General features: G+C 43.0%; 1 protein-coding gene across 1 annotated transcript in view; it reads left to right on the forward strand.

The window, feature by feature from the left end:
* LOC103536663 overlaps positions 1–12,550 on the forward strand; it is a 31,662-nt gene extending 19,112 nt beyond the window's left edge. Inside the window, exons 2-4 of the mRNA XM_030460585.1 lie at positions 6,856–7,019; positions 10,737–10,982; positions 11,542–12,550. Coding sequence (XP_030316445.1) covers positions 10,803–10,982; positions 11,542–12,276 — 915 coding nt within the window. The 5' untranslated portion in view covers positions 6,856–7,019; positions 10,737–10,802 and the 3' untranslated portion in view covers positions 12,277–12,550. The remainder of the gene's footprint in view (positions 1–6,855; positions 7,020–10,736; positions 10,983–11,541) is intronic.
* The last annotated feature ends 1,457 nt before the right edge of the window (positions 12,551–14,007 follow it).

Below are 14,007 nucleotides of genomic sequence, written 5' to 3' on the forward strand. Positions count from 1 at the left end.
TTCACAGTGATTCCAGTTTGACTTTAACCATCACTAACATTCTGCAGAAAAGTAAATAATAACAGAAGTATTTAATCTTAATTTGAAGTGGTAATAATATATTTCAGTCTGTGGCCTGTCTAATCCAAGGGACTGAGCAGACATTTTAATTCATTTGCATATACCTTTGACTGCTCAAGAAGAGCCAAGAGCCATGCTGCAGTACCTGTGACTGTCCCCAGATGCCGTCATCTGACATGATTTCCTGGCCCTGGTGCTACCTCTCCAGTCAATGGCTTTTATTCTGCATATTTCTATTCTCTGTATCTATCAGGAGAAGGCTTCTCCACCCCTCCAGCATATGTTTGCATTTTTCTTAGTAACTCCCTAGTGAAAACATTTCTGTAGAAACAGTGATTTTTTTTTTCCCTCCAACAAATTCAAAACAGAGTCCAAGCTCCCCAGGTTTTTTATCAAAACAAACAGTATTTTTCAAATGTTTTGACTTAAGCAAGAACATCAGGTAAACTGAAACAAATCCTGTTCCTTGTAGGGCTCCACTGTGGTGACTGGGTGTTAGCCACAGCATTCATTGCCCAGTGGCAGCAGCCACCTGGTCTGTTTTTCTGCTCCTGCATCCCTGGCCTCAGCTATTGGGCATCTTCCTAACCAAAAGGTTCTCGGGATTGCTCAGCCACTCCTTGTCATTGAGGTTGGTTTGACAGAGGAACTTTGTTTTCCTTGTCCTTTTGGAGGTTGCATTTCCAGCTCTTGCTGAATATAAACAAAATATAGGCCAGCATACTTGGTATAGGAGAATGTGGGAAAGGTGCTGAAGGCTAAATATAATCCCTCTTGCTGTATACAGAAATTCCCGCTTTCAGGGTCTGAGCTTTTCATAGTTTTAAGAGTTAAACTTGCATGTGTTACATTTAACTAACCTTCCTTTTTAAAGAGCTTGCAGAACTCTAATTTAGACCACAATTTTTTTTGCTAGCTCTAAAGGAAAACGTCTGGTGGAAAATGTCTTCCAGATACCAAATACTTTATTTTTATACCCTTGCCAATCTTCAAAAGAGACAGAAACATGCTCCCTTTGCTATGGCAGCAGTCTGGGCTCATACACATGTGGAGCAGGCAGTTCTTACTCCATCACCCCTATTTAATTTCACTGTAAGTATCCATGAAGCAGAGTATTATTCAAACCAAAAAGCACACCAACAGTCTGAGATTTCACTGGTTAAAGTTTACTCTGTTGTAGCCTGTTTACAAAGTCAGGCCATGCTGCTCACATGCACAATTTGGCTTTTTGCTTGTCAGATGTTTATAAATTGAACCAATCTTCTGCTCTTGCTGACCAATAGAGAAAAACTGAACAATTCCACCCACCCCCAACACTAGTGTTTGCATGTTCTGATCTCTGCAAATGCATCCTGCCAAGGGTCCTGTGGTGCAGGACCAGGATTAGACTTGCTTCTTGTAACACCAGCATTTGTGACTTTTCATTGCTCTACAGCTCTCTTAAAAGGAACATGTAACTCAGTCAGCTATTGACTGTATATAAACAATCTCATGTTCTTTAGCCTCTTTAAAGGCCACTTGCTATCCCAGCTGCCTATATTCCCTGCATACCATCCCAGGGAGGCCTTGATTACAATCCCTTATTTCTTGTCTGACACTTGTGGAAGTGATCCCATGACTTGTGCTGGGTGGAGCTTGTATGCACATCCCAGCTGCAGGGGTTTTTCATGCAGCTCAGCATAAGACTGCAGAGGCCACTAAGCACATCTAAACTTCTTTTAGTTTGAGCCCACAAAACTCTATTTTATGCTTTTTGCCCTAAATAAGGGTTTAAAATCAGGTGTCAAATCTACATTAGCTACGGCCTGGCCTTGCTGCAGAAAATGGCAGGACTGCAAGGGGTGGGCTGAGGGGAGAAATAAAGGTGCATTAGTACCACAGAATGCTCAGAAATGGGACCAGCCCCCTGAAGCATGGCAATACTCACTGTGGCTGCAGGGTGCCACTGCAAAGGATGCCAATAGTAACCTTCAAGCTCTTGGCTTCATAAGCTTGCCTTCCATGTTCTTTTCTCTTTGTACTTTACTTGTTCCTCTAGTACCAAGCTTAGGTGAAGATTTTTTCCCTCCCATTTCTATCTGCTGCTCTTGCTCAGCTAAAAGTAGCAGGCTCTGCCTTGCCAGGGGTAGAAATGGCCGCGATGGGCTTGGCACCTACTGCCACTCCAATGCACCAAGTTGTCAGCAGTGTCTGCTCGAGCTCATTGCATTCAGCCAGGGCAAAGCTCTCTGGGGAAACTCCAAGTCTCTGCCACACTGCAGCTTTTGTTTGCTGTTTGGGGAGGGAATGAAAGCTTCAGTTGTTAGTTGGCCAATAATTCTAATTACTTTTGGCCACGAGGCCTGGCTTGAGTAATGGGGTATTTTATATTTTTTCCCAAGCCCAAGAACAACAGGCATGTTTGCCTTATTTAATTTTAATCCTGTCCAATGCAGTCAGACTTTTGCTCGATAGTTGCAACCCATGGACTGCAACTGCATTTCACATCTGCATAGCCTGCCAGTGACTCATTTCCAATTACCACTGCCTACATGGACAGCTATTTCATCAAGTCACCACGTGCTACCATCTCTCTCCATGCAAGCAGCCCTGCCAGGCACTGCCTGCAGCCTGACCATCACCTGGGGGTGAAACTTTTCCTCCATATATAATGCCCTCCTACAGACTCAGAGTCATTTCTGAGCTAAAAGCAGTCTTTTTTCTCCCATCTTTCTGCTAGGCACAACACAGAAACCTCCTCCTGCCTGTTGTAGCCATGTCCTCCATTTCTGTTGCTCTTCATATCAGGCTGGTTTTTGACCTAAGACAGCCATGGGAGATGTAGTCCATCTGGAGAATGAGCTAAAGAAAGACTAAGATCCCCAATCCTGCAAACTAGCACATCTCTGCAGGCACTGCAGCAGCAACTCTGAGTAGAAGATAAACAAAAAAAATCTCAAGTTTGCACCAAAAGTCCTGGCAGAATCTAGAAACTATTACCATGTGTGTGTACTGGTTTTTAACAGTAAAACAAACAGTTCAGTGGTGATCAGACACTCAATGCCCAAAGTGGGATGCGAGAAGAAAGTTAAAACAGGGACATTTCAGCCAGTTATCATTTTCTAATCTTAATGTATTAGGGTCTTATTGCCCTTATTCTACCATACTTGCACAGAAAATTTGTCTGGCAGGGGCACCTTAGTCCCCCTTTGGTTCATTCTGCTGTGTGGATTTCAAGGTAGTTACAGCACCTTCTAAATATTGTAAAACACAACATTTATAAAGAGTGGCAAGGAAAAAAGCCAAATGAATGTAAGGTATTTCAGTTTCTTAACACAGAACCTGCTCTGCCTACCCTACTTTACCATGGCTATCAGTTGCTGAAAGACTTTTAAAATTAGTAGTTTTTCTTTCCAGCTTTGTCCCAGACAATATGAATATCTTACTAAATGGGACATCTGTACACAAGAATCTGAGGAACACATTTTTATTTGTACGCCTGAGAACTTGAACATTTTGTTTGTTGTGTCAAACACAACAAACACACAAACAAAAGTTCAAACAAACCCAAAAGTCAGACCATCCAGATAACTAACAAGTCTGAGTTGCCAATGCCTGGTGTTCAGTGTGGAAGAAATGTGCTAAATTTTGTTTTCTTAGACGAGAGCATTCCCTCTGTTCTCTTAAATCCCTGGATGGGAATACTTTAACAAATTAGCTTGTAACATGCCACTTATTTGAAACTGGAACATTTCATAGGAATATATCAGATTTGATTAAATTTTTGTTATGGGTTTTGGCAGGAAAGATCTAGGAGAAGGGCGAGAGATTAAAAAAATGAATTCAATCTGGAGAAAGCAGCAAACTACACATACTTTCCCTGCCATCTACCTGAATGCCTTGACTACCAAGCTAATTCATTATCTTGGGGCATGTTTTGCCAGGCCACTCCTGCCAAAATGGTTCTGGTGCCAAGTAAGAGCCTCTGGTGTCTGCGTGGGGAATATCTGCACACATATTTTCCACGCTGAAGTATTTCCTACTTGGTTTGACCTTGCTTAATAAGACACCACCACTCCTACTTGGAAGAGTTTCCCCTCCTTCCTCTTCCTGAATCAGCACCTTAAGAAAGAGTGTCCCAGCTTCCCCCAAGAGGCATAAGCCAGTGCCATTGTGCCTCCAGGAGTTACAGCTATACATCTGCACCTCTTCTGGATTAAATTCAAGTGCCAATTCACTCTCCTCTTTTTCTGTATTCACTAGGCATAGCACTGGAATAGCTCACGTCATGGGGTTTTCCCTCCCTCAATTCACTTGTCAGGCAATAAGCATTTTTTGAGATCCAAAGATAGGATGAAGGAATGAAACCCACCATGACCGCTGGCTCCCAGCCAGTCTCATCAGGTGGCCTCTGAGTTCCCATTCTTAAAAACAAACAGTAATGAAATGCTGACTGAAAACTTGAAATCTTGGCTTCAACAGATCACTATGTAAAAAAATACTGTATTGAGGAGATTCAATGCATTAAACCAACCTTTTCAGCCAAAAGAGGAAAAATTCCAGCCAACAGCACAGAGAGTAGGGAAAACAGCAGGTCTCTTCCTATCAGCACAGGTCCCTTCCTATCTGGCCAGGATCTTTATGCTTCCATGTGTCTCTGTCCTATGGAAAACTGTTCACAAAGACAAAATACACTACCCTCATTCATTATCACGCTCACTACTGTCACCCTTTCTCTGCAACATCTTCACATCTTGTTCATCCCTAACTAAATAATTCTAGTTGTTTGATAACCTCAGTTTTCGTAAAATTGTGGAAAAAATGGTTAAGAATGTGAAAGATGTCTCCCTCCTACCAAGAGACATCTTTACCCAGTAATCACCTGCCACAGCACTGTCTTTTAAGAAAATGTTCATACAGGTAAACAACACCTGATGCTCTCTGCTTGCTCAGTATAATCCAGCATGCAATATTGGCTGCACAGATGAAATATTCTAAGAGGATAAGAACAATGTCACTGCCCAGACCAAAGGCAGGATTGCAGTCCAATTATTTAGTTACTGAGTGAAAGATCAGCTAGTAGGGGAGAGCCTGGTGGGACTTAGCAGAGGCCTGAACTCTGTTCCTGCTTTTGAAGGGATCATGGGAAGAAGGTGACAGGTCCTTCTCTTCAGCTGACTTTCCATTACATGAGAATATAATTTCCTCCCTGGGCCTACAGGCCTTGATGCCCTGAGTCTTGGCAAGTATTTAGGATGCTTCTGTAGGTAGGAGATCTCATAAATTTCTGTGTGATTCTTGCAGAAGGGGCAATAGCTGAGACCTTCCCTTCTGTAGATCTTTAACTCAATGGTGGGCTTGTTGTTGTTGCTGTTGCTGTCTCTCCTTTTCAGGCAGAGAACGTGCCCCAAAAGGAGCTCATCCAACGCATGCAGTGACCAGGAGGTTAGTGCTAATGGCTTCAGCAATTTCTGTTTCTCTCTCTCAATATTGGCTGTTGCAATGTTTATCTGATGATGTTTACTGGGGCATGTTCTGAGTTGTAGAATGGGATCCAGAACTCTGCTGTCGATATCAATGAGCTCCAGCTGGTGGTGCCAAGCCTAGAGAATGAAAACAACAACCACTCTGTCAGCCGGGAGCAGGCGGGTAAGCATGGGGCAGCAGCAGGAGCAGGGCAGGGCACTCTGTAGCCCGGGGCCAGTTAATCAGATCATTTTGTCCTTGCAGTCCTCACTGTCTTGTCCATGCACAGCTGGAGAGCAACTTCACAGCTGAAAGTTTTTGTTGGGGGATCTCTCCCTTGCTGCTCTCCCTTGTAGGGCAGCTCCCCTGGCAAGCAGCAGACAGAAGCAGAGCTCCAGGATGCTGCCAACAGAGCTGTCATAGCACATGGCACTGCAGAGACACTGGGTTAGCAGAGCATGTGTCTGGTTCAGGCTGCTACAAACAGATTATAAAAAGCCCTAAGTTGTGGAAGAGCCTCACTTGCCCTGTGACTAGCCTTGTCCAGAAAGGAACAGGTTCACAGTGCTTACACTGGCTCTATACAATTTTGACTCCTGGAGGTAGCTTTTTCAGAAGAGCTTTATGGATGAGACTGCATATTTACTTCATGTAAATGAAATGTTTACTTCAGTGTGTTTCAAGAACAAGAGTCCCCCAGCTGAGCTGCAGAAAATGGCTCCTGCTGCAATTCTGAGGGACAACACATGAATTGTGTCAATGTCCCCTTTGGCTGGTGAAGGTCTGCAGGGAGCTACTGCATGTTGTGGTGCTACACACCATCAGTTTCCTACTGAACCACCAGACATTATACACAACTCTCACAATGATGTCTTCCTAAAAAGCTAATTCTATGTACCCAACCATGACAGTTTCCCATCTCCTTCTGTGGAACAAGTCACTGAGGAGATGAAGAACTCTGCTGACCTGGACCAGGTGGACAAGCCTTGGGGACACATTCACACATAGTCCTTCACCACTATACTTGGAGAGTAAGGCTGCCTGTGGGAGAAGCACTGCTAGGGTTCAAGCAAAAAGCACTCACAATAAAAAAGCACAGTTCCCAGTACTAATAGGTATAAGTAAACACAAATAAAGGATGAGTGATTTCAGCTTGGGCCTGTCTTTATTAGACAACAGACTCAAGAGTGTTCCTCCCTTTCTGTTTTGTTTTTAAAAGTTTGTTGTTGGCTTGAGTTTTGTTCTGGATGGTGTGATACCCAAAGCCTGCTCTGGTTTGAGGAGAGATAATAGCTAGCAGCAGATAATTTGGACACTGGCAAGCAGCCTTTACCTTTCTTCTTTTCTCAGTCCCTTCCTGTGGTGGCAGCACAGAACGGTCTCCTCAGGACACTGACCCAGATGTGCCCTCCTCCACATCTGCAGTGACCACCGAGACGGGGAGTGATGAAGTGTTTATTATTTCTGCTGGACCTGGGGCCAGCGGGCTGAGCTTTACCACCTACAGAATACAGGTAGGAACACTCCTTGGCACCTCTAGAAGCCCAGCAAGCCACTGGATGCCCTTCTTGGACAGCACTTGTGACATCTGTCCAGTTATGTTTACTGCCCATTTTGCAGGCTCAAGACTGAGCCAGGTGGTTCTCCTAAGCTTGGAGCTGAGCTGGGCTGTGATCCCCCAAGCATCTCCCCAGCCCTGACAGGAGCAAGTGCAGGAGCCTAGCAGCAGGCCTTGGGGCCAGCCCTTCTAAACGGGTTAATTAGTAAAGATGCTGTTCCATTAAAAGCGTCACTTGTAACACCTGAAGGACCTGGAGGTCAGCCTTGCTCCAGCCTCCACTCCCAAGTGCCCAGGGAAGTCACTCAGGCCTCAGCCTCTCAGAAAGGTGTTGAACTGCATCACCAGGCTGAGGTTAAAATTAACTGCTGATTTCAAGCATCTGAAGTGAAAGCCCTGCAGACCTTTCAAACACACACAGAAATCTGCACCAGTTCAGTAAGCTGGCTCTTATTTTACCTCTTTTAGCTATTATTTGTTAAGACAAAGATGATAGGTCAGAGGCCTCAGGCCTGGCTGCCGGCTCTTCACCACAGGGCAGTGCCTGACAGAACACATCCAGAACCAGTCTACGCTGAAGCCTTTCCCAGGTCAATATTTTCCCTCTCCAGTGCCCTCTTTCACACCAAGGAAACAACCAACACAAGGCACACACGTGCTCCAGGACAGTCCATGCAAAACTTCCCTCACAGTTTGCAAAACAAAAGCATTCTGTACCCCAGCACTTGATGAGGAAACAAATCAGGAGGCCAGGCTGGTCAGGATTCTCCTCCACTGGTGTTGTACATTTGCTAAGCTTTTCCTTCAGTTGACCACACAGATGAACAGAAAAAGAAGGGAAAACAGCTCTGATGCCTTCCCCTGCTCGGGCACTGAGAGCTCTGTCCCTGCCCAGACCCTGCCCCCCGAACGCCCACACTCCTTGGGCCTTTCCAGCCCAGAGAGCTTCACCTGGCAGCAGTCACAGACAAACACAGACTGGAGACTGTGGAAAAAAACCCCACTTTCCTTCCTCTTTTCCTCCAGTCAAAAGGAACAAATGCACTTAGAGACAAACTTTTCTATTTTTCCATCCCTTCTATAAGCAGTCTAGCAGAGAAAACATACATATATTTAAAAATAAAATAAATAATGGTATATCAGTTCTAAGCGAAGACAACACAAAACAAAATAATTTACCTCAGGAGGTGCCTCCTTTTTGGTGACATCCATGCTGCTCTCAAGTGAGTCAATGCTCTCAACCTCATCCCCTAAGAAACAGAAAACCTAGTGAGGAAGGGCAAAAGGACCTTTTTAAGAGCTCTGAATCTTTCCCCAAAGCTGAAGGCTGTTATCTCTAAATTGAGCACAGCCGGCCAGCTACAAACCTGCACTCCATTGGGATTTCTTCAGGCCACCTGGGTTACTCAGGGTTACTGGAAATACAAACATGTTTACAGTTTCATTTCTAAATGTGTATTTTGAGGATGTAAAATGCAGCTGACCAACCAGCTCCTGATTCCCTCCTCTGAGCCCTGCAGAAGATCTGGTCCATAGCTTTTGTGGACCAGCACTAGGCAAGGAGGATGAGTTATCCACTGGAGCATAGCAGCTTTCTTGGCAGGAGCTAAGAAGTTATCCTGGTGTGAAAAGAGGTGTGAAATGCTGAGCCTTTCCAGTACAGTAAATAACACCATCAGACTCACCTCACCCCAAATGCTCAACTAGAGAAAGCAAGCTATAAGGGGTTCTAATTTTAAAAAATATCCAAATTTTTTGGTGTTGTTCTAGTGCCCCCTCCTCCCCCCAGTGTGAGCCTCAACTCCACTGGGTAGGAGCCAGTGATGAACTGGATTTTGTTTTTTAACTTTTAAAATCCATTTGAAGAAATCAGTCCCCTGTCAGGAGGCAACAGCTGGGAGAGCAAACACAGGGATCTGTATGTGGACTAGTGGGAGGAGATGGAGGGCAGGATGGCTTTCAGATGGCTTCTGAGGTGTCCTCTAAGAGGGTCATGGTGTTCTAAGTCCCATTTGCTTTAAGTCACCATTCAGCCTTTGGCTAATTTATAACTATGACCTCTGAGTACTATTTTTCATGTTTCAGATGCAAAGGCACTGAGTATTATCATGGAGGTTTAAGAAACATTTTTGCTAAAACATGAAAAAAAAGTCTTGAAAATACATTATTCATCTTCATAATTACTTCCCAGTACATCTGTCTCAAAACCAGTGGCTAGCCTTTACACCAGTTTGGATGTAATATTATAATAATAAATCCTCAGACAGCCTAAAGAGGCTTCTGAGGAGAAGACAGCTGGATTATAATTAAAGACTGTTACTTTAATAAAATCTGAGACTAAGAGCTTAATATTGAAACAATCTTATTCAAAGCTTGAAGTCTCTCCCAGCTTTCTACGGAGATTTTTTTTTTCCTGCTGTGGTAGCTAATTTCTTGCCTCCCTGCCCATCCATTTCCAATATGACATTTTAACTAAACAGTTTCTTCAATTTACAGAAACTTGAGATATTCAGTTTAACAGAAATAACAAATGACAAGTTTCTGGTTTCTTGGGACTTCTAAATCCAGGATGGTATGGGATTTATTTCAAACCCTCTTTAAAGACTATGTAAACTTTAGGAATGTCAGTTTTACATTCTTCTCATGACAGCCATATTGGCACAGCTGAAAATTAAAAATACATATAGAGTTGGGGAACAGGAGGCTTATCTAAATAACAGGTGAAGTATTAGAAAGATTAAAAGGATATTGATAGGACACTCAGGAATTCTAGCTTTTCTGGCTTTAAACCCACATCAGTATGAAGGACAAAAGTTGTGATTTTTAAACACAACATCAGAACATATAAATTAAGCATGGAAGAGATCTTTAGAAGTCATCTACAGTTCATTCCCATGTCAGATCAACTCTGCTTAGAGCAGTGACACTGGTTTAATGTGGTCTCACCCTCTGATGATGCCAATTTTACACCTGTCTGGATGTCTTGTTCTACTGCTAAACCACATTTTCCACCTGAGAAGCATTTCTTATGTGAAATGAAAATCTTGTCTCCAATCTGGGCCCCATGTCTCTTGTTCTGTTCACCACAGACACTGAGAGCAAACTACTCTCTTTCTCTTTGTTTTAAATGCCTTTTATTTTCTTAATTCTTCCCTAACATCGGATAAAGAGCATCACTTATTTCAGTCTTCCCCCTGAATCATGCATTTTTGAGATTTCTAATTCTTTCATTGCTTGCTTCTAGATTTCTTTCAGTGAGCCCCATCCCTGCTGAAGTTTTGTTTCCCTAGATGGGATATTTGGAGCTTTTTCAAGAGCCAGGCAGAGTGGAAGAAATGTTTTACACAGGGAAGTTTAATACTGTGATCTGCCAGGTATCTCCAGTAAAATAACACTGTAGGTATCTGATGTATTTGCTTACAGAGAGTGCTAGGACTTTGCTTTTTATATAACTGGAGATTCACACTTTGGTGTAAAACCTGAGACTGGTGAAGAGAGGTAAAACTAATTCCTGGGAAAGCCAGAGAACCACAACAGAGAAGGTGCATTCCTCTGTTTTGTCCTGAGAAAAGAACTGCTGAAGAAGTCTCTCACTTATGCTAAGAGCATAGAAAGTGTTTTCAAAATCTTTTCATGAATGATGCTATAAGTAATCTTTATTTACTCTTTTCAGGACAAAAACCTAAAAAGAAGTGTCACAAGCCCAGCTTCTGTGTCTGACTGGCTGACTTCTAATCACATGGCTGCAGGAGCAGACACTGTTGAGAAGGGGAATGTCCAGCTGGAAAACCACTATCCCAGACAGCGCACGTGGAGTGCCCGCACTTTCCATGACTTCCTGGCTCCAATACCACAGCTACAGAAAAAATGGTGTAGCTGGACCACCAACAGTCCCTTCACAAAGCTGGTTGACAACAGCGTAAGTCTTGCAAGAAGGGATGATGAGGGGGGATGTGGTGGTTGAAATCTGTGTACCAGTTTCCTTCAGCTAGAAGCTTGGGGTCACATTTTCCCCTGCTTTGCCTTTCCAACCTGCACATGGGATATAAAGCTGTCCATCTTGTGTGGGGCATGGGAAACTCTTGCTTAACTATACTTAAATACTTCAGGCGTTTCTGAGGTACTAAAAATCTGTATTTCCCAGGAGCTAATATCTGGTTAAGAAATGACACCCAGTTCAGAAAAAAATGTTTGAAAATGCCTGCAGACTAGATTATCTCATTGAATGTTGTGGCATGTACGTTTTTTCTCTGGTTATACTTTAAATCCACAGGTCTCGCTGACTGTAATCAAACCAACAGCTTGTACAATGCTTCTTTTTTAAGACAATATCCCCTGCCTTTAAGGTGGTACATTTTTGCTAACAAATGCATCTCACCTTTACATAACAAAAACTTTTAGCTTTTAGCTCCCTTGGGATCCAAGTTTTTCAATTGCTTTTTATGGCATGTCTACTAACTTAGTATTATTTTTTGCAGGGTTTCCCTACAGCTACAAGATCCCAAGGTGTCCCAACTAGAAAGGTCATCTCAGCCACTGAGATAGAGGGAGCATCAGAGCCAGTTTACTCTGACTCATCTGCCAGTAATGCCTCCTACCCCCTCACCCTCTCTGCACAAAGACAGCGGAAGCTAAGCTCCTGTAATTTGAAGAAATCCAGGTTTGGGAACCCTTACTTTGGATTTTTGGCCAGTTCCCCTGACAGCAAACACATGAAGTCCTTGGATCCCTCAAGACATCTAGGGGTCACATCTCCAGTTAACAGCCAAAGCCCCAAAAATCCTCTAGAGAACTCCAACCCACTGAAAATCAACTTGGTCAATGGTTCAAAAACAAAGGAGCTTATGGTAGAAGCAGATAAAAACAAACCAGTTTTTGTTATTTCTGAGGAAGATGATCAGCAGCCTTTGGTCCTAGCAGAGCATCTTAATCAATGTGGAGATCATCTGTCAGAGCAAAACACTGTGTATGCTCCAGCTGTGGCAGATAAACAGCCGGTGGTGGTGACTGTTGAGGGGAACAGTTCTACCAACTTCACAGCAAACCTGTCCCTTTGGGCAAAATCCCCTGGTTTATTCAAAGGTCATGTGAAGGCCCCCAGCTCTTCCAGGGACCAGGAGAGCTCATCAGTTGTAGATGCTAATGCTACTGAGACCTCACAGACCTGTGATACCCTAACCACATCTACATTATGCCAAGCTTCAGTCCAGTGATGTCCTCAGAAAGCCTGAAACATCAGTTCACAAAAAGAGAGGCAACAGTGATGGGAGTGGGAGCTGTGCCAAGTAGCTGAGTGTGGGATTCATGGAGGGATGCAACTTCAAGTGTGGTTTTTGCTTCCCACCTGTTGGGATTTGGATTATGACTACACATAGCACAGCACAAATGCCATCTTCCCTGATGCTCACCAACCTCATCTGTATTTTCCTGCATGTGATTTTGGTGTGGTCTATAGAAGAAGGAGTCCTCTGAAAAGGTACTTCAGACTGCAGAAAACTTTTTCTGGAACAAGAAATGGAAGTCACCCAAGATGGTTACATGGTGGTTCATATTAGAAACTTATAAATCAGTTGTCTGTCACTGTGGTATCACTTGAGCTTTTCTGTTGAGAGCTACGAGTTAAATTCCATTTGTAGGTATGCCTGTACAATCCAAGCCTTGCCAAGCCAAGGGTAAGAATTCAATCATGCATGTTTGTGTACAGTATTGTAAACTTCATTTTAAACATTTCATAACCTCTGCACTCAAGCACAAAGTTACTAAGCATTAGCATCTTTAGTATTAAAGACCGTGATTGTCTCATACCTTCACTCCTTAGAGAAGTGTACAGGCTGAACAACTTGATGCTAGCTCTAGAAAAGTCTGGTGTAGCTTTATCTTTGTTAGATCTACATAGGCTTAAACACCTCAGCCCACTCTATTTTTAAGTGACTCCTCATGGCAACAGGAGCATGTGTACAAAAACAATGAAATAGTAGGAATAGTCTTCAGCATCCAGCACTTGGATATTTGCAGCTGCTCTGATCCTATATCCACCAGCTATTTGTTGCTGGTAATGCACATTGACTAGAGAACTATTTCCCTTCCTTTAGCAGGCAAGACTTAAAAATTAAGTGGGGCAAACCTTGAGTGCTCACTTTCTTTAGAAATGAGCTAAGTGGCTGTGCCTCCCTGATTACAAATCCGGGGCATTCAGTGGAACACTGAACCAAAGGGAAGCCTACTAGTCTTACTGCCTTTAGGAAATAACCCATCAATATTTTAACTGCCTCCTGCTGATATTTGCTCATCTTTTCAAGACTCCTGCATATCCAGCCTGCAATCTAGAATTATTTTGCTTTCTTGAATGAAATTCCCCATGAAGCTGTAGTTTGCAGCTGAGACAGCATTGTTTTGCAGCAATAGTATGTCATAAAACAGGTGTCAAAAAGAAATCTATGCAAGCCTTCCCCTACATATTAGCTACACTGTCCATCCAGTTATCTTATTCCTTCTGTGTGAAGGCACTTAAGTCTGATTCCTGAAATATTTAACTGATATATTTATGACCTCACCTGCTATTACAGCTTCCATTTGCCACTTATTAATGTCTGAGATATGCAATGCAAGATTGTAGGTTTTGCCTTATGTTTTGGGTGTTTATGTCTCTACATAGACATAGAAGCCTTGCATCTGGTAGCAGTGGAAGCAAGAACACACATACCCTTAGCAGATGACTCAGACATGAACAGCAAACAAGTCTCTGCATTGTTATTACCAGACTGTGCTGAGTAATTCTGGAGCCCAAGTCTGACTCCAGGTTGTTTGAGGGGTTTTTGGTGGGGCTTTTTTGGTGGTTATTTTTTTGTTTTTTTGTTGTGTTTTTTAATTTTTTTTTAATTAACACTACATGATTCAAAGGGAAGAGTTAATATATTTATGATTTAAGAAAATATTTACAAGCC

Source organism: Calypte anna, chromosome 15 (genome assembly GCF_003957555.1).
Source record: "Calypte anna isolate BGI_N300 chromosome 15, bCalAnn1_v1.p, whole genome shotgun sequence".
Lineage (NCBI taxonomy): Eukaryota > Metazoa > Chordata > Aves > Apodiformes > Trochilidae > Calypte > Calypte anna.